Genomic DNA, 21716 nt, shown 5'->3' with positions numbered 1-21716 from the left:
TGGGAATTACAACTGAGGTGAAAAAATGTACAAATGAAGAATAATGTAAAAAATATACTTATAAAATAAAAAAACTATATAAAAATATGTTCTTAAAATGTTGCCATGTTAATGGTGTTGCAAAGCTCCTTGCACGATTGGTGATTCTTGAATATTTTCTCAAACTTAAGAATGCTATAGACAGAATTTTATGTGTCCCCTCAAAATTCTTATATTAGTATTAGATGGCTCCCCAATATGATAGTATTAGGAAGCTGGATCTTTGGGAGATGAGTAGGTCTGGGAGATGGGTAGGTCATGAGGGTGGAAATCTCATAAACTGGATCAGTGCCCTTTAATTAATTATATATGTATGTATGTATGCATGCATATTTATCACTAACCCTAATTCTTACAGCATTGTTCATTTTGGTGCTATGTTTTGCTTTCTCCTCTCAGGTATAGTCCCCATAAAATTCCCACCACCAATTCATTCTGCACCATCGTCATATTCTCTTGTGCTCTTCCTGCCCCTACTTTGATCTCTCTCCCTCCTCTTCCCCTGCAGGAAAGTCTCTGGTTTATAGTTGCCTGCTAATTGTGTTTGCTTGTTTTTTATTATTTTTTTCCTGATCCCTTATTTACTTCCCCTATAGTCCTCCTATAAATGAAACCATCCAATATTTTCCTTCTGGATTATTTCACTGAGCATAGTGCTCATTTGAAGACCTTCCTCTTTTTTTTTAGGTGTTGCAGGAGTGGGCAAATAAAAATACAAAGGGTAATCCTCTATATTTGCTGGAAATTCCCCCGTATGTAACGTACAAACCTTTCCCGTGTATTGGAGACAATATATTATAAGGATGAGGGCAACAGTCTTTGCAATCAGACTTATTAAAGTTTGATTCCCAGGTTCAAAGCTGACTTTGAGTTACAAAATTATTTAACCTTTCTCCATTTTTGCAAAATAGCACTAATAATAGTACTGCCTCCTGGGGCAGTTATGAGGATTAAGTAAATTAAAATGTGTGAAGTACTTTGTAAAGTTCCCAGCACACTGTGAGCACACAGCCAACAAATGCAGCTATTATTATACCCTTCTTGGTTATTTATGCACATCTCATTTCTCCTGTTTTATAAATTCCATGACAAAGTTACAGCACAAGACACACATAAGCTGCTTCACATGTAACATTGCTAATACAACATAAAATAAAGATTGCTAATAAAAACTGGTTGGCTGATCGATTGGAAAGGTGTGGTTATTGTTACAAAAGATTAAATGAAAGGTGTGGTTATTGTTACAAAAGATACAAATGCTTTTAGGATAAGCAAAAGATAAAATATAGTGCTAGTAAAGAATCCATTATTAAAGATAGTGCCTCCTATTTACCTTCATCAGCTAATAGTTAAGAAATTAATGTAGAGAAACATTACTGCAGCTAATTAATGACAGATGTTCTGTAATGCACATGTGAGGGGTACAAAGGCTTCTCCCCTTAAAACCAAAACAAACATACATACAAACAAAAACAAAAGTACTATTTTTCTGAAGAAATGCTAAACCTTTCCAATTTTTATCTCCTTTGTTCAACAGTGGAGAAACTGAGGCGACAACAGCAGCCCTAGCTACTTCCGTACAAGATGGCGTCACCCACTAGCTGGCGTGGCGTACACCCCAGCTAGGGTTACGTCTTCCTAGGATGTCGCGGGACCGGAAGTGGTTTCTTCCCTAGTGGATCCGGGTGGATGCGCGCAGGTGGTCGCGGGGGTTCCAGTGCTTCAGCGTGAAGCGCAGCAGGTGTTCGGTTGGGTCCGAGGCAGCAGGTAAGTGAGGATCAGGACCCCGCGAGTCCTTCCACCAGCTCTTTCGAGGGGCGGAGGGCGTTTCCAATGCGGACTGAAGAGAGGGCTCGTGGGGCTAGGGAAGCCACCGTGTGCGGGAGCGACTGACTACGGGGACCCAGCCACCTCTGAGCACTTGGCCCTGCCCCTCTCCCCGCCCCCGCAGTCGGCGGGAGCCTCCTGGCCACCCTGCCCGTGTCGCGGGCGGTTCGGCGCCCAGATGCCGAATGAGGGCCGTCACCCTCTTCCCGGCTGCTCGCGGATCCCCTTCTTTCCGGGAGCACTTATCACACCCTATGGCTTCTTGACCCGTCAGCTGAAAAGGTGGCACTACCCCGCAGTACCTGTTAACTCCTTGGGCGCAGGTGGTTTCCAGGCGTCCACGATTACAGTCCCCTCCTCCTCCATTCGTGGGGACTTATCCCTACCCCCCCCCCACCATTGTTACCACCCCTTTTCTCCCAGGCCACACCCGCTCCTCTGGGCCTAGCTAGGAACCGCCTGTCTTTTGGCATCCCAGTCTACATCAAGCCTGGACCTATAATCATTATTTATTACAAAATTGAATAAGCAAATCCAAAACTTTCAGGATTTAGATATGCAAACGCCCTTAGATATCTATTCCTTGAAAACACTATATTATTTATATTGTATTTTTAAAGTATTACAAGGCAAGAAGGAACTGCACTGAGAGGTTTTGTTAATACCAGAGTTAGGAAGTGAGGGAGAAGAGGTTTAATGGGGGGCGAGTGGAGAATAATGATTAATTTGGGTCAAGTTTACAATCTTGTAAAGCATTCATCTAAAGAATTAAAGTAGATCTTCTTTGACCTATCTCTTTCCTTTTTCTGTTCTTCTTTGATCTGTTTCTGCAAAATATTTATCATTTTGTGTTGTATTTTTCTATCTTTTTTGCATTCATTGACAAGTGTTTGTATGATAGACGTATATAAGACTTTATGAGGGGGCGGCCCTGATGGTGCAGGGGGCTAAGTCTCAGCACTTTGAAGCTATAGGTAGCCACTGCAGTGTGCGTTAGATTCCCCCATCAGGAAGAGACCTATATAGTCCAGCAGACCTCTCCTGTCTCACCCACTGCTCCCCTCAGCAGTGTGTTTCAGTCAGTCTTCTGCCTGTCCTGCTCCCCACTTCGTCTCTGGTGAGTCTAAGAAGATAAATAAAGATAAATAAAATAGTTTTTTAAAAACGGTTTTGTTACAATTTTACAAATATTCATTTCATAAATGTGGCACATTATACCTATATGGCAACTTAACCTTTTATGCTTAAAAATGAATCTTGGAACTTTTTCTTTGTAGCGATTCTGCCTTATTCTTCTTGTTCGGTAAACTCCGTAATACGTCAAGATTTCATAATATGTAAGATTAGATAGATTAAGTACAGTATTTCACTGTTAAGGCACTGTGTTAGAAAACATCCTTCCACATGTGTCCATGAGCCTATGCAAGCATTTCTCAAGGGTAGAAACCTGCAGATGGAGTTGCTGGGTAGAAGGCTGGGATATTTAATGCCAGATGTCCACCAGTAGGATATAACAATGTATGTTCAAAACATTTAATGGTGTCAACAGGTTTTATTTTTACCAATTTGATGAGTGGAAAATGATTCTCATTGGTGTTTTTTGTTTAAAGATTTATTTATTTGTGCATACAGAACTGGAGTACAAGCCAGAGGTACGGGGGCAGTGAGAGGATTCACCAGAGACAGAGTGGGGAGCAGAACAGGCCAGCTGACAAAAGTATACTGCAGAGCGGAGCAGCGGGCAGGTCAGAAGAGGTCTGGCGCCATGCCCTGTGGTCACCTCCGGGGCTTGGGATTGAACTCGCACTGAAGCAGTTGCAGCACTGCAACTGTTGTGGCACCTTGTGGCACCTGTTGTGCCACAAGGAAGGGCCCTCATTGGTATTTTGATTTATATTTCCCGAATTACTAGTGGTTTTGAAATGGGGCAAACCTTGGTAACCAGGATTGATCCAGTTGGTGGGTCCTCACCTGTATGCTTAAGAATGTAGGTCTCAACCCAAAAGCTTACACGTGGATAGAAACAACAACAGGATTTATTTACAGAAGGAGGGAGCAAAGGGAGAAGTGAGAGCCAGAGAGAGGGGATGAGTTTCTTGGCTGCACACCAGCAGATGCTATTTGTGAACAGAGATGGAGGTCCAAGCTGAAGCCTCCCTGAAGCTGCGAGCTGGTGCCTCCTCCAGTGGTTTCCTCCTCACTAGCAGTTTAACTGCCAAAGCACCAACAGTTTAACTGCCAACGTACCAGCCCCACCCTATTTTCTATCAGCCTCCCAAGTACATCATGGGGACATCACTCTCCAGAAAGTTCTACCTTCTGCCACAGAGTTATCTCCCATTGAATGAGAGGTTGCTCCTATACTGGCACTTACATTTTCATCATGACTGCTGCTTACTTGTATTTCCCCTTTTGAAAAATGTCTAATTTCTATTGGGATGTATTTTTTTTTTTAAAGAAAATAGTTTTTTGTATATTCTTGATATTAACCTTTGGTCATGTACATAGTTCTACATATTTATTCCAAACATAGGTTGTTTAAAGTTGGCTTGTTTTTAAAAACAAGAATGACATCTTTGCTGAGCCAGTGTTTGAAGTTTAGTTTGAAGCAGTCTTTTACTGTATTTTGATTTTGTGGTTATTTTTTACCCCGAGTGGTTTGCAAATAGGAGATATTTTGCTGTCCAGGTGCCTTTTGACAGTGTCTGGACACTTTACTGGTTGTCCACTTGGCGTGCTGGTGCTAAAACTGCAGCGAGTAGGTAGAAGGCAGGAATGCCGCTACCTGTCTGCCGCTACCTGTCCTGCAGTGCTCAGCCTAACCCACACAGCGGAGAATTTCTCTGACCTAACGTGTCAATAGTGCCGAGTTGAAAATGCTGCTTTACACTGAGACAGAGCAGGACTTTTTTTTCTGTGTGTGTGGTATACATACTTAAGGCTTTTTGAATAGTGCCACTCAGAATAGCCAGTTCATTCTTGATGCATTTATCTGAATGCCACCTTTATCAAGTACTAATTTCTCTTACAGTGTTTCTGAACTCTCTGTTCTGTGGCCTCATTTTTTATTTTACTGGGCCAAAACCACAACATCATATTAAATATATATGATAGTTTGATATCTAATAAGATGACTTACTATTTTATTGCAAGTGATAGACCTCATCAGCTTACAGACTCATTCTTTAAAAAACTATATTTTTGTATTCTTAGTTTCTTTTCCTAATTAACTTTAGAACCAGCTTATCAAATAGTTTTTAAATTAATATAATAGTTTGCTTTTACATCATTTTGTGCCTTTTTCCGTCTCAGTTATAATCCCAGTGGGCTTCTGTTGCTAGTTGTTTGAAGATGGGCCATTCTCACTGGGGTAAGGTGGTGTCTCATTGTGGTTTTAATTTGCATCTCCCATATTACAAGTGATGTTGAACATTTTTTCATATGCTTGTTGGCCATCTGCATTTTCTCTTTGGAGAAGTGTCTTTTTAGCTCTTCTGCCCATTTTTTGATGGGGTTGTTTCTTTTTGTTGAGTTTCATGAACAAAAATTTTATTTTTGTTGTACATCTTTGTGATCAATCCTTTATCGCTAGAAAGAGGATTTTGTGTTAGAAAATTTTTTCCCAATCAGTGGGCTGTCTGTTTTTTGTAATGTCTCTTTTGCTGTACAGAAGCTCTTTAACTTGATGTAGTCCCATCTATTTACCCTTTCCTTCACTATCGTTGCATTGGGTGCTGTATCTTCAAAGATATTACTGAGGTATAGGTCGTGTAGTGTTTTGCCCATCTTTGCTCCCAGGTATTTTATGGTTTCCATTCTTACGTCTAGGTCTTTAGTCCACTTCGAGTTGGTTTTTGTGCATGGTGTGAGGTAGTGATCTAGTTTCATTTTTTTGCATGTAGCTTCCCAATTTTCCCAGCACTATTTTTTGAACAAACTTTCTTTGTTCCATTGTATCTTCTTTGCTCCTTTGTCAAAGATTAGTTGTTCATAAACCTGTGTGTTTATATCTGGGTTTTCTATTTTACTTTTTCTTTTTTAAAGATTTATTTATTTATGTTTACAGAACTGGACTGCAGGCCAGAGGTATAGGAGCAGTGTGAGGGTTCACCAGAGACAGAGTGGGGAGCAGAACAGACCGACTGATGAAGTACACGGCTGAGGTCAGGAGAGGTCTGCCATGCCTTGTGGGTCACCTCTGGGGCTAGGCATTGAACTCATGCTGCAGTAGCTACAGATAACTTCTTAGAACTGCGACTCAACCCCTGCACCCTCAGGGAAGCCCTGTTTTCCACCTCTTTACACTGTATTTTGGAAGATTTCCTCAGATCATCTTTAGTAACTGCCACCTCTGATCTACTGTTTACTGTGTCTATGGAATATTGTGTGTTAAATTTTTAAAAAATATTTTTCAATTGAGGGCCCTCCCTGGTGGCGCAGCGGGTTAAAGCACAGCACTGAGAATCTAAAGCCGCTTTCGCGGCTGCCCCGGAGGTGACCACATGGCGTGGCAGACTTCTGACCCGCCCGCTGCTCCTCTCAGCAGTGTACTTCGTCGATCTGCCTGTTCTGTTCCCCACTCTGTCTCTGGTGAAGCCTCTCACCGCCCCTGAACCTTTGGCCTGCACCCCAGTTCTGTATGCACAAATAAATAGATCTTTTAAAAAAAAATATTTTTCAATTGAGAATTTCTACTTCTTGTTGCCTCATGTTCATGTTTCAGATTTTATTTTCCATAATTTTCCTGAATGGTCCTGAAGATCCTTTCGGATTCAGATACCAATGGATATTTTTGTTTGATGGCTCTGGGAACTATCTTGCTGGCTTTAAGATTTTTTGTTTTTTTTTTTCTCGGATTCCTTGATCTTTTAAGGACTGATCCACTTTGGAAGTTGTGCATGTTTCCTGCATGGAGTGTGTCTGTACATTGTTTTAAAAACTGTAAATCTGTTGTTAACACTTAAAAATGGCAACGTTTCACATAAAATCCTGATATCTAACTTCATCTGAATAATCAAGGTAGCTGACTGCACTGGGCCTTGTGCCTGCCCTGAGTCAGCTCCTTTAGAACGGCTGCTGCCGTTTTCTCTCGTCACTCAGGCCAACAGCCACTTGCCATTTATTGTTACATGTTTACTGTTATTTTTAAAATGGCATAGAAATATTAGTATATAACTGTCTGTCAAAAATAGGTAGAAAACAAGACAATGGGGAAAAGCACATTGTAAGAAAAGTAGAGACTATTTTGTGATAGGAATGAAGATACTTCTTACATAATTAATAGGGCCTCTGTCAGGTTTTTTTTTGCCCGTGACTTGCTTTACTTATTTTTGTTCTGCCTTTTTCTTGCAGACATTTCCATTTGCAGCCTCCTCTGATCATCATGGGTTACTCCTTAAGATTTTTTCTTTTTCTCTTCTTCTCCTATTTTCCCTTCTGTACTGCCCTAATTTATCCTCATAATTTCCCATAGAGGACTGCTGAGACTTCTGCAGCAACAGAAAACCCATTTTTAAGTCTGTTTGCTTCCCTCCTCACTACCCACACTTTCTAGAGAAGTAAAATTAGCTACCACCAACTTGCCAGTGACTAGATTTTTATTGAAAAGCACAACTTTTCATTTCACTTTTAGAGAATGAAGATTGAAAGTGAAAACCCCTTGAAGGAGGTCTGCTAACTCAAATTTACTTACTAACATTAGTAAGAGTCTAACTTCTCTTTCTGGTGATAGTGAAGGTAGTTTGAGTACTGAACATAGAAATATATCACCATGTTGAGTTTGTGGGTTCTTGGATTATATTAAATAGATCATTTTTTAAGGGGAAAACTTGTTTCCATGAAGGTTTATATTCTATGCATAAATACATTTTGTCATTTGGTTTGCAGGTTGTGGAGTTAGTGATGTGCTTTCCTGGACAGCAGAAAAATTGAAGATGTTTCAACAGCACTTAGTGGCTTTAACAGTGACCACCCTTCTTGGCATGGTTGTGGGGGGCTTTGTCCTGTGGAAAGGCATCCAGCACCGAAGGAGGAGGAAAGCCAGCCATGCTACTCAGCAGCGGAAAATGCCCTGCAGGAGGGAGCTGCCCGCTCCAGAAGAGGGCCAGCTGCACTCTAGTGGCCCCATAGCCTCCTGGAAGCAGAGGATCCTGGAAGCAAAGGTGGTGACTGTGTCTCAGGAGGCAGAGTGGGACCAAATTGAGCCCTTGCTTAGGAGTGAGTTAGAAGATTTTCCAGTACTTGGAATGGACTGTGAGTGGGTAAGTTAGAATACAGAAATTGAAAAGAAAAATCTTTTCTACGTTTCCAAGTAATACTTTGAATAATCAAGTAGAGAATAAAATTAAAGAAGAACTGGCTTGTTCTCAACTTGCCTATAAGCAGATTTAGCAGGAGAAACTTTCTTGTCTCAGGATAGGGGAGTGCTTACAGTCATGGATTCTGGAGGTCAAACCAGTATGAGTTCTATTTTCGTTACTTATTCTGTGATCTCAGACAAGCTACATAACCTTCTTGAGCCTTGGACTTGTATGTAAAGATTCAAATAGATAACCCCGATAAAGACTTAAGCACAATTTTAACATATGGTAGGTAACTGCTTATTAAGTATTAGCTGCTGTCAGTGTCTTTAACAGTATTTTCGTAAGTGTGGCACAGAGAAGATAGTTAGGAAGTCTATTTAAACAAATTATTATGCAAATCAGTATTTAAAAATAACAGTTAAAGTTTGAAATATTTATTATAAGCAAGTACTATGCTGTTTTATTTTCTCATTCAATTTTCATCTCATCCAATTTTTACATTAAACATATATAAGAGGATACTCTTATTATCCTCACTTTCCAGATAGGAAATACAGGTTTAAAAGGTTTAATTACTTGCCTAAGACTAGGAAGTTAATAGCCAGCACTTGAGCCAAGGGCTTACTTAACCGTCTGGTTATTTTTTCTAATAGCTATGAATTTGGGGGGATTGTTACATAATTGTGATGAAAATAATATGGTACAATTGCTCTTCTGTCATTCAGATTCCCAGAGTGAACTTGAATCTCCTTGAAAGAGAAGATAGTTTGAAAATATAAATGTTAGTTATCATCTTATTAGTTATCATCTTATTAATTAAGCTTAATACCTTGCCAAGATTCTCTGATAGATATATTTTGAATATCTAAAATATAGCCAAGAGCAAGGAAATGTAATGGAAAGAAGCCTTGAACACAATAATTGCCACAAAATCAGATGACAGGTTGATCAAAGGGCTATGATGGTAATTCAGTGATGACAAAGAGAACACATACTCTACACCTTAACTAGTAAGGTTATTTCTTTATATCTCTATTAGTAGTAGTTGTTTATACTAATGACCTTGGATCATCTAGTCTATTGTAGAAGAAATTATGTCATTTTAGAAAACATTTATATTAACAACAATAGAAGAAAATATTAGTGAATAGTGAGCTTTAGTATACCTTGACTATTCCAATTAAATTGTAGTATAATTGCAGTAACAACAGGATAGTCTAAAGAGAATGAGTAGTAATAGCAATTGTGCTTACAGTTTAATTTTTATTCACAAAGATTAACAGCAATTTAATAATGATGTGTTAATTACTATAATGGGTAGAGGCATGGGTAAGTTCATGTAACAAATAATCAGAACCCATTTCATTTTGACTTTTGATATGTATTGAACTCACTGTAGATGCCACATCTCCCTTCTGGTGTGATTATATTTCTCTGATTACTACCACAGTAAAACTTAAAAAGTCATCCATCCTTGTTCTCTGCATTCTTTCATTTCTGTTTACCTTTCTCTTTTATTCACTTTTGAGTGTTTCTAGTTATTGTTGTTCTTGTCCTTGTTCATATAGCCAGCACTTATTTAGATTTATCAAAATGTTTATCTTTTTCTTTACTTATTGTTCCTTGTATCTCTGACTTTTTTGGGATGTTTTTCCTTAGGGTCATTGTTTAGAATTTCATTACTTGAGGACTCATTGATAGTAAGCAGTTAATGTTTTGAAACTCTTTATTTTACCCGTGATCTTGAAAGATATTTCCACTGTGTATGGAATTCTAGTTTCACAATGTATCATTTCCAAGATTGTATTCCATTGTGTTCTGACTTTGATCATTGTTCCTGTTCAAGATAAATATCTGTCCTAGTGTTGCTTCTTTGTATATAATCCAGTATTTTGTAATGCTTTTTATTATCTTCTTTTTGAGTTTGTGATTCTAAAGATTCATTCTGATAAATTTAGGTTTTCTTTTTTTTTTTTTAAGAATTTATTTATTTATACAGAACTGGGATACAAGCCAGAGGCGGTGAGAGACTTCACTAGAGACAGAGTGGCGAGCAGAATAGGCAGATCGACAAAGTACACTGCTGAGGGGAGCAGCAGGTGAGACAGGAGAGGTCGGCCGCACCATGCCATGTGGATCACTTCCAGGGTCGGGCAGTGAATTCACTGAAGCGCTGAGGCCAGCTTAGCAGTGCTGCTCTCCAACCCACTGTGCCACCAAGGAGGACCCAGTTTAGGTTTTATTTTTCTTCTGTATTTCCAGTGTGGGCTTCAGAGAGAGATCTGGATATAAGAATTAGTATCTTTAAGATTCTCTTTGGAGATTACCTAACTATGTTCTCCCTTTTCTTGCTCTTCTGACTCCTCCCTTTCTTCCTTACTTCCTTTCTTGCTGGAATTTCATCAGCTATATTCTTGATTTTTTTAATGCTATTCTATGTGTCTGGCAGTGTCTTTAAATATATAGATATTTAAAGAGTTATTTATTTATGCATACAAGAACTGGGGTACAGGCCAGAGGTGAGAGGATTCACCAGAGTCAGAATGGGGAGCAAAATAGGCAGATGTGCTGAAATACACTGCTGAGGGGAGCAGTGGGCAAGACAGGAGAGATCTGCTGCGCCATGTGGGTCAGCTCCCTGGCCAGGGATCAAGTTCCTGCTGTAGTGGCTGCAGATAACTTCATAGTACTGTGCTTTAACTCATTGCACCACATGTTAGGGCCCAGTGACTTATATTTAGCACCTGTTAGACTCTGTGGAGTCATTCTGCATCATTTCTTCAGGCCTCTTTTATAGTTTCTTTTCTTTTTCTTTAACTTTGTCTAATCTGTTATTTAACTTGTTTCTTGAGTATTTTTTTTTTAACTTAGTGCCTGAAACAAAATAAATAGCCAAATAAACAGCAGAGTAACTAGAAACTAGGTCAGGAAACAGAAGTCTGCTAGTACTGCAAAGGCTCCCCTGGTGTCTCCTACAAACACTTTCCCTCGAAGGGTCATCATTATACTGATTTCATGATACTCACTTTCTTGTTTTTCTTTATACTCTTACGTCTTAAGCATGTATACCTAAGCACCATGATTTAGTGTTGTCTATTTTGCCTGAGATCTACTCCCTTTTTTTGCTATTTTTTTTTAGATTTATTTATTTATATATACAGAACTGGAGTACAGACCAGAGGTGCAGGGCAGTGAGAGGACTCACCAGAGACTGAGTGGGGAGCAGAACAGGCAAATCGAAGAAGTACACTGCTGAGGGGAGCAACGGGCAAGACAGAAGAGGTCTGCCAAGCTTGTGGCTCACCTAGGGGGAGGGCAGGATAGAACTCTTACTGAAGAGGGTGCAGCCAGCTTCTCAGTGCTGCACTTTAACCCATTGTGCCACTAGGGAGGGCCCCCTTTTCTTATTACTAACTTCTCTGTTGGTACTTAGGAAGTATCAACAGTGCTAGCTCCAAAATAGAATTTACATTCTCTATATTTCCCTTACCTCCTCCCTAGTGCAAGTAGGAAATATTCAGTATCTTGCTTCCCTGCTTGGGTTCTTGTGCATGTACAGTTCCTTCTCCATATAGTAACTAAATGGTCTTTTAAAAATGCAAATGAGATCACATCAGTACTCTACTTACTGATCTGTCCTGCTACTGTTTTAAGTAAAATTCAAATGTCAGTTATCTAAATGTTTTTAAGGACTCATATGTTTTGGACTTTCTGCACATATATGATTTTGTCCTTTTATATTTCCCCCATTCTTCCCTTATTAATATCCAGCCACTTTGGGCCTTTATTCTGTGACTTGAATAGGGCAAGCTAATTTTTGTTTCAAAGCTATGGTCTAAATTTAATTGATATGTTAAACTCTACAGACCTAGGGATGCACATTAGTTGACCTATTTCAGCCCCAGTGAAACCAGGTCATTTTTTATTCTCTACTGCCTGTATGGATCATTTGAAGAATCATGGACCTTTGCAGAAAGTTTTTTTAGTTTTGGACTTTTAAGAATCCTGAAGCTAAATGGATTGTCCAGTGACTTAGGGAGGAAGGATGATCTCTGAACCTATGTTCTCTAAGTAATTAATCTCTGAAATATAGGGAAAAAAGAGTTAGAAATTTTGTTTATAATGAATTTTGTTGTTTTTTATTTTTTATTTCGTGAGCATATACTTAACTCTGTAATCCAGCTAGGCTTGGAAGAGGATAAAGAAAAATGGAGCCCAAAGAACTATAGGGAGATCATAAAGATTACAGGATATTTCAGGCAGATTAGGTTGAAGGTACCCTCGAGCTACAGAAGGAATAGTCTGGTGGCTATGATAAAACAGTAGCTGAAGTTACTAGTGATTTGTCCACAGACAGCAGTAGTGATCTTCTTGCTGGTCTTACCATTCCTGGACCCGAGGAACTCCATGGCTTCCACAGTATTCATGTTGTCCTTCACCTTGCCAAAGACCACACGCTTTCCATCCAGCCACTCAGTCTTGACAGCACAGGTGAAAAACTGGGAGCCATTGTGTTGGGCCCGGAACTTGTCATGGGCAAGATCCTGGGGCCTTTCTGCTTCAGGATGGAATTTTCATCATCAGATTTTTTTCCCACAAGTGCAGTTGCTACCTGTGCCATTATGGCAGGTGAAGTGATCCAACATGTAAATTCTGTAGTAATTTTGTAAAAGCAGAAACTTTATAACCATATGCCCTCTCTTTAGTGCTCAGAACACAGGCCTTTCTTTGCTGCTGTCCTTAGAACGCTAGAAACAGCTCAAATGATACCTGGCCCAAGGACCCAGCGCTGGCAGCAGTGCTGAAGAACACAGGGGGTGACGCTGACTGTGCTGTGCTAGAGATCTGGCAGTGGCAGCATCGGCTTGACTGCAGTGATTGTGATGCCATTCATTAGAAATGTTTTGCTTTTGTGTATGTTATACATACAAAACAGTATAGTACTACATGTATATAGTTGTAAATACATGTGTATATCCTGTAGTCCCCAATTTATATGAATTAACTAATCAAGAAAAATCAGAAGCCACTGGATTAAATTAAATTAATGAAATTTAAGTGGTCCATTTTTTTCCTTATGTGATAATTAAGACCAAAAAAAGTTAGATAGCAAAAGAGGAATATATGAGAAATAAAGAGTATCTACTCTTATTTCCAGATTGACTCTGCTAGAATAGTTATGCTTCCAGTTATATATCCAGTATAAATTAAATATCTATGGAATCATAACATTTGGATTCCTAGTGGGAAAGCTTTCATTATAATACACTTGAATCTTAAGCACAATCCAGAAACAGTATTAAAATGACAACTTATATATCTACCTAGCTATGTATTTAATGTATTTTAGTCAGAAAGATGTGCAAAGATCTGGCCTTAGGAATTTGTGGTGAGTCTTATGTTGAATTAGCAGTACTATGTATTAGTAGAGATTTATAGTTTCTTCTTGGGCAGATTTAATATTACAGAGGGAAGAAATTACTCATCTTGATTTGACCTCGCCTTAATTAAATGTTATAGACTAGGAACCCAAGTCATAGGTCCTTTTGATTTTGGCTGATATCCAAGAAATAGGCACATTAGAGATGAAACTGACATGCTTTCATTTGAGGATATGGAAATAGGGTTGATAAAGGAGTGTCTGTGAAGAGAAATCAAATCCTAAGGCTTTTGTGAGTTGAACCATGGTTTTAATTAGCACTGGCTTTGGTATTTAATAGGTTACTCTTTGTGATCTTGACTATTTTCCTCTTTGTGATTTTGGCTACCCCAGCTCTGACATATCTCTCTAATTTGTTTGAACTACTCCTTGGTATTTACCACTTAATTCCTGTGGTATGAGCTTAGTGTATTGCACTCCTTTGTGGTGGTAATCCTGAAGACAGGTTTCGTCCCGTACATAATTTTGTATCCACCGTGGCACCTGGTGCAAGGCCGATAATGTAGTAGAGAACCCAACTGGATCAGGGTTCCATTCCCTGTTATTAGTTACCATTTTTTTTTGTGTGTGACTCTTTTTTTGTGTGTGAGGAGCTGTCCTGAACACTTGGGTTTAGGGCCTCTTGTAACTACTAGACACCAGGGTACACCTCTCCCCTTTAAGTGTGGCAGCCAGAAATTTCTCCAGACATTGCCAGATGCTCCATGGGATGGAGGGCTGGGGAGAGATGGAGGGAGTGCAAAATTAATCTTGGTTGAGAATTATTTTCCTTGAGAATAGGAGATTTAGATTCTAGATATGACTTTGCCATTATCTCTTATTATTTAGGCAAACTACTTCACCAGTAGGCCTTATATTTTCTCTTCTGAAAAGTGAGGAGGATTGCATTTATTGACTGCTTAACCTTTGTCCCCTGAATAGCTTTAGGGAGCCTTTAATTAATGTGGATTTTGTATGTAAAATTTTCTGGGATAACTTTCTTAACTTTAAACATTTTCTCCAAGTTATCTATGACCTCAAAAAATTTAAACTGGATCAGTTAATATATATTTATTTTCACCTCTTAAAGATCTCAGCTTAAGATAAATATATATTTTTCTTTGATGAACTATATTTGGTGACCATAAGTGCTAAGAAAGCACTTTGAACTACTAGAATTTGTGTTTTATTGGTAGGTAACATTTATAGCACTGTTATTTCCTACCTCTCGAAAAATTGGATCTTGAGAGAGTGACGATATGATAAATCAGTTAGTCACAGCGTGTTCATTTGGAAATCTACATAGTGAAAAAGTGTGTGTTTATCACTTGGCACTCAGTTCCTGGCTCTCTTTTTCCATTTTAGCCTTTTAAAAGTATATGTTTAACTTGACTCTGCTAATGTATGTCCCAGAGATCCTTAGTGTTTGCTGGTCCCTGTCTATGAACTGTTCGAGTTTCAGACCCTGGAATTTGGCCCTTTGTTGGGTTGCTGCTTCTTAGCTTCCATTGCAGTCGTTAGTGTTAGCGTAGGCTTATCCTTGGCTATGGATAACAATCTGGTCAACTGCTCCCTTTGGAAGTTAAGGAGGTGCCTCTTATACTTTGGTGCTATGCTAGTGGATAAACTGTGGCCTTGTTTTTCTGTTGCAGGTGAATTTGGAAGGCAAAGCCAGTCCTCTGTCACTCCTACAAGTGGCTGCTCCAAGTGGCTTCTGTGTCTTGGTTCGCTTGCCCAAGTTGACTTGTGGAGGAAAAACACTACCAAAAACATTATTGGACATTTTGGCAGATGGCACTATTTTAAAAGTTGGAGTAGGATGCTCAGAAGATGCCAGCAAGCTTCTGCAGGATTATAGCCTTGTTGTTAGGGGATACCTGGACCTCCGTTATTTAGCCATGAGGCAGAGGTATGGTTTCTGTGAATGCTAGGCTTCATATAGCTGTGGGGCAAATATTTTAGTAAGTTTTGTAGATTGATGAAAACCAATAGTGAAACATAAAGTCCTGTAGAAACCTGGAGATTTTTGAAATGCATGTTGAATTTGTGAGGAAGTATTCCAGTTTCTGAGAATACTAGTTACTTTGAATTGATCTTCCTAGATAAAACTTGAGTAAGGTGTCTCTGTCAGGAAAGGGTCGTAAAATGAATGATGGGCTCTACTGGCTAAATTAGGGCTGCAGGTGTTTTCTTTCTCATGTGATGTTTTGAGTAAATCTCAGTTTAAGTATTAAGATTTAATGTAACAGCTTGTATTTTTGTAATACTAAAATCAAGATTTAAGGAAAAGAATCTGTACTTCTAGTTTCTCTTAAAAAAATTAGGTGATCTGACTACAGTAAGACAAAGTGAGCATGCTCACTCTGCGGTGCGTGGCTCCCAGCCAGTGGTTGCCTTCTGGATGAGCAGGCTTATTCACTCAGTCAGTCTACACTGCTCCCACTGCAACTCCTACTCATTCTGATAAGCACTGAGTTTGCATGCATTGCTTTAGGCCAAAATAGTGGTAGACCTAGGCCCTGACTGGGAGAAAGAAAGATTTCCCTTTCCCTTGAAATTATGTTCTGTGGAAATTTATTTTAACTTTTTTATGGAATCTGTATTGTCTTCTTATGCGTATGTTTGGGTCTTTGTTTTAATAGCATGGGCTGTAGTAGTCTCTTCTTGCCCCAAATAACACTGATGTTAAATGTGTAGAAATTTGACAGCATAAAGGATAAAGGAAGTTTTGATTAAAATCTATGTCGATTGTAATTTTTAGTACAAAATAAAATTTTAGTTTAGTAGTATTGCTTATATAAATAAAACTTTTATAAATGAAATATCAAATTTTTTTAAGCAATTATTATTTTTATGCATATAAGAACTGGTTTGTAGGTCAAAAGTGCAGGGTGCTACTACTTTAGCACCATTATCATCTGGTTGGGTTTTCCTTACAGATCTCTGACTCCGCAGTTACAGCCCCCTCTATAACTATATACAAATGAGAGGTGAACCAAATTTATCTGGCAAACTGCAGAATCTCCAAGTGTCAATATAGGAATTTGGCCAAAGCTGAATATTACTTCTCTAGGAATAAGAATGAAGGTTTATAAGACCTTTTATTTTTTTTTAACAAAATTGTATTAAAATGTAAAATATAACTTTTATTATTATATACTTTAGTACTAAAATGATACTTTTGACATTATACTCCAAGAAATTTGCCATTAGAGCACAAGAACTATACTTAGCACTATCAGCTATTGGTTGCCCCTGACTTATGCTCTGTGCAGTTGTTATTTGTCGTTGCCGTTGGAGAAGAGCACTTTCTGGGGAGTGAGATAATTAATGCTGTGTTCCTCTCATCTTACTCTATATTTTTTATTGTATGTTAACTGATAGTGATTTATTTTTGAGATTGTTGCACATAGCCTGGGAATTTCTCTTTGTGAAACCTTGAAGTGGTAAAGGTGGCATTTTGTCTTTAATTTATCCCCAGGAAATATGAAGCCTTCCCAAAATAATACGATTAAGACTAATAACCTACAAGGAATTAAATAACTAAGGTTAAGTGCTGCCCTTTATTGAGGCTAGTTGATTTCAAGAACTATGGAATGTCTACGCCTGGAGTGTCAGATAGCTGTGAAAATGTGAAAGAAGTCATAGATACATTAACTGAAAAGTAAATAGCAGAATAAAAAGCAAAATAAAGGCTATTGATGCTTTGGAAGTGGGCGTGAGTGGCAACATACGTCTGAAGAGGTGTGACTCCAGGCCTCTAAATCACACACGGTGTGGTAAACCAATGCCACCTCATGAAAAACAATAAGATCACTGTCCAACATTTCTGGGCTCTGAAACTACAGGGTGAACAGGAAAAATCTTAGTTTTTAAGTTACTCTCTCTCCAGTGAAATTTCTCTAGTGTGGTCCCCAGAATCAGTTCAGAGCCCCCAAAACTGCTTATCAAAATGCAATTTCCAAGGCCATTCCCCAGACTTATCCTGAGTACAATTTCTAGGAGATTGCACTTTTTTTTTTTTAAGATTTATTTATTTGTGCATACAGAACTGGGGTACAGACCAGAGGTATATGGGTGGTGAGAGGACTCACCAGAGACATAGTGGGGAGCAGAACAGGCAGATCGATGAAGTACACTGTTGAGGGGAGCAGCCGGCAAGATAGGAGAGGTCTGAGGAGCCATGTGGTCACCTCTGGGGCAGGCGGGGTTTGAACTCATGCAGAAGTGGCTTTAGCTTCTTAGTGCTGTGCTTTGATCCACTGAGCCACCAGGGAGGGCCCCTATTCCATTAAAAGCAACTTTTATTTATATTTCCCTCAAATCCTTAATTTCTATTAATTCAAACAAGATTTTATGTATTTTACCTAAGTATTTTGTACCTGTGTTTAGTTTTTAGTCAGTGTTATCTTTTTGGGTGCTGGAATCCTTCAATGAACTGCTTGTTTTTGTAAGCAAAGAATGATGTACTTCATCATTACAATGATACCATTTCCTGCAGTGTCTGAAGGAATCCTGAATGATGAAACACTGATGTAAACCTCCACCTAAAGGCTTCCCACTCTAAACCTTTAGCTACTCACTTGGCATCCAAGAAGTCAGCTCTAGTTTTGTAGGTAGATCAATGTGTTCTTAATTTCATATTTATCTTTTGGTTGAAGTCTCTAGTCCTTGGACAAATTCATTTTTTTCACCAAGCTGCAGCTATTTTTATTAGAAAGTGAAGAGCAGAAAAAAAATAGGGTATTTTTTTTTTTATTATACCTTTACCCCATCAATAAAAAGTCTTAATCTTTTTACAGGTTTGAAAATATACAAACACTAGTCAATTCAAATATAGAAAGATCTTAACAAGATTGATAACCTCCCCAAATTCTACAATCAGAAATAGTATGAAAATTTGATCAATATGTTTCTAGTTATCTCTGTATTTCCTCTGTCTATACATCTAGAATCACACAGATACATTTATATGTAGTTTATTTATTTAACATAAAGGGGCCATATTTTATGTTTTCTTTCACAATATTTCTTTACTTAATATATCAAGGACATCACATCACATCAATATAGATCCGTGTTCTTATATTAAATGTCTGTTTCACCATTTTTCTATTGTCGAGCATTGAGGTTGTTTTCAGTTCTTTGTTAACTATAAATAGTACAACACTAAATAACATTTTATGTATATTTATCCTTAGGATAAATTCCTTGAAGTAGAATGGCTGATTTAGAGAATTTTCATATTCAAAATATTGATAACTATTATTAACCTGTTTTTTCTTTTTCTTTTAAACCTTTTCACAAAGGTTGTAAAAAGATTAATGAATTTTGTATTAGACTGATTCTCAAGCTTTCCTTTCCCAATATTATAGTTTTTTAATCTGTGAAATCTGATATGAAAATTGTATAGAATTATTTAAATTGATTTCTGATGAGATCTGTCATCTTTTCATTAGCCATGTATATGTCTTTTTGAGTTATCTGTCATTTTCCTTTGTCCATTTTTAACACATGATTTTATTTACTTCTTATAGAAACAATTTGCTCTGTAATGGACTTAGCCTGAAATCACTCTCTGAGACTGTTTTGAACTTTCCCCTTGACAAGTCCCTTCTACTCCGTTGCAGCAACTGGGATGCTGAGAATCTTACTGATGAACAGGTACTTCTTGTCAGAGTAGTTAAAGAATGGAAGAGTCATTACTTGTAAAGTAAAATTGTTTTGAAAACTGTGGTCCTCAATTATGAGATATGTTTAAGTAATGGGTAACAGTGCCTTAAAACAGACTCATTGATTAACCACTCAGGCTATAATAGTGTGGATGCCATTTAAATAAAAGGGTAAAAGATCCTATTCTAATTTTTTTGAGCATTTAGTATATGCCGATATTTCAGAAAATGTTTTTTAGTATTGAGTACAAATGCATAATTAAAAACCCAAGGTGTTATAAAACTTTTGAGAACTTTTTATTTTAATATTTATTTATTCATATAGAACTGGGGTACAGGCCAGAGATGCAAAGGGTGAGAGGATTCACCAGAGACAGAGCGGGGAACAGAACAGGCAGATCGACGAAGTACACTGCTGAGGGGAGCAGCGGGCAGGTCAGGAGAGGTCTGCCTCGCCATGTGGATCTCCTCCGGGGCAGACGGGAATCAAACTCATGTGGAAGTGGCTTGAGCTTCTTAGTGCTGTTCTTTAACCCACTGCACCACCAGGGAGGGCCACTTTTGAGAACTTTTAAGAAATAGTGAGTAGTTCCCTGCCTTACCATCCATCTACTTCTCATTGTTCTTTCTTCTTAAAGGAAACCAGTTTCATTTCTTTCTGGTAATTATATTTTTATTACATGGGTATACTACTCTCTTATTTTGCCTATTCTGATTTCTTTCTGTGGGAAACATGATTTAGTATTCTTAAAGTTTTCAACACCCAAAACAAATACTTATTTCCCTCTTGTACCTGCCAATATAGGTAAATTGTCATATTTATCAGATTCACATCTACTATTAATATTGATGTTATTTATAGCATAGCCACACGATAAACTGCAGTTTTTTTGTCTTATACAAATTTTTGTATTCACAGGAGTGATACTTGTGTTTCATTTTCTTGGTGTTCTGTATGTCAACTGTTTTCAATCCTGGACTCTACTAGGCCTCCTGTCAAGCTCACCCTGACATATGAGGCAACCTGTTTGTTCGGTTTTCCTTTGGAGACCTCCCTTCTCTGTCATCATGCTTGCCAGTTCTGCTGCCAATCTTTCTTGCCTGGATTTTTAATTAACATCAGCCTAGGAATTCCCTTCACTTCTCTTCTATAGTAGATCCTCTATTTTCGAAATTGACTGTCTTTTTCCTTTCTAGTTTGGGTGAAATGTATTCATAATAGGTTGGTGAGAAAGGGAAGTTAATTTATGACACCTTGCATGTTTGGCTTCACTCTCTATTAACTGATAGTTTGACTGAGTATAGCATTTTAGATCGGAAATCATTTGCCTTTAGAACTTTAAAGGCAATGCTCCTTGTCTTATAGCTTCCAATATCGATGTTCATTGTGACTTAATTTTCTTTCTAGACTCTCTTATCTTTATTCTTAGTTTTTAAAAATCCATGTTGCTATACATGGTGTAGGCAGTGTTTTCATTATGGTTTTAGAATTCCCTTGACTCAATCTGGAAGCACGTGTCCTTCAAGTCAGGGGATTATTTTTACAATATTTCTTTGAAACTCCCCTTGCTTTTGTTTCTGCAACTCATATTATTGGCATGTTAGAACCCCTGAATTGAGTCTCTTATTATCTTAGAAAAATATTTTCTCCCTGATTTCCCATATCTGTAACCTATGGAGAAATTATTTTCCAAAATTACCATTGAATTTTAAATAATTCCTGTCATATTTTTAAGTTATAAGAGTTCCTTATCTCTTCAGAGTATTCACTTTAAAATAACTTCATTATTGTGCAATGGGTATATCTTCTATTATCTTAAGAGTGTTAAAGATTTTTGAAGTTTTCTTCTGTTTCTTGTATTGCCTTCCCTCCCCCACAGTTATTTATTTTTTCTTTGTCTTTTACATTAAAGATTTTCTTAAATGTTTATATCCTTTACTGTTCATAAATCTATCAACTGATGAATGGATAAGTAAAATATGGTATACCCATACCCATATATTGTTCATCAAAAAAATATATATGCTACAATGTGGAATCTTGAAAATGTTATGCTAAATAAGTCATTCACAAGTAAAATTTTGAGAATAGACAAGCTAGTAGTTGCCTAGCACTGGGAAAAATAGGAGTTGGCAGCTAAAGGATGTAAATGTCCTTTTTCAGGGTGTTGAAAATGTTCTAAAATGATGTAAATATGCTGAAAGTCCCAAATCCTGAAAAATCTGTAAAAGACATTTTGAACAAGACATTAGACTAGGACTGCATGTTACTAAATTTTGTCATACTCTTGAGTATGTAACTATGGCGTGATTGTGTAGGAGAGTGTCCTTATCTTTAGGAGATACACATGGAAATGTTTAATACATGTAATTAATACATATAATTTATTTATTTATATATTTTTTATATCATTGTTCATTTTTTTTTTTTTTTAAAGATTTACAGAGCGGGGAACA

The 21716-nt window shown here is 37.9% G+C and overlaps 1 protein-coding gene across 1 annotated transcript in view; it reads left to right on the top strand.

Moving 5' to 3' along the window:
• The first annotated feature begins 1694 nt into the window (after nucleotides 1–1694).
• Nucleotides 1695–21716, top strand: part of EXD2 (exonuclease 3'-5' domain containing 2) — a 32972-nt gene continuing 12950 nt past the window's right edge. Inside the window, exons 1-4 of the mRNA XM_004681750.2 lie at nucleotides 1695–1806; nucleotides 7753–8126; nucleotides 15240–15496; nucleotides 19125–19251. Coding sequence (XP_004681807.1) covers nucleotides 7800–8126; nucleotides 15240–15496; nucleotides 19125–19251 — 711 coding nt within the window. The 5' untranslated portion in view covers nucleotides 1695–1806; nucleotides 7753–7799. The remainder of the gene's footprint in view (nucleotides 1807–7752; nucleotides 8127–15239; nucleotides 15497–19124; nucleotides 19252–21716) is intronic.

This window comes from Condylura cristata, unplaced genomic scaffold (genome assembly GCF_000260355.1).
Source record: "Condylura cristata isolate star-nosed mole 26May11 unplaced genomic scaffold, ConCri1.0 scaffold00013, whole genome shotgun sequence".
Lineage (NCBI taxonomy): Eukaryota > Metazoa > Chordata > Mammalia > Eulipotyphla > Talpidae > Condylura > Condylura cristata.
Note: the sequence above shows the minus strand (reverse complement) of the source record. Positions and strands in the feature narration are given on the sequence as shown.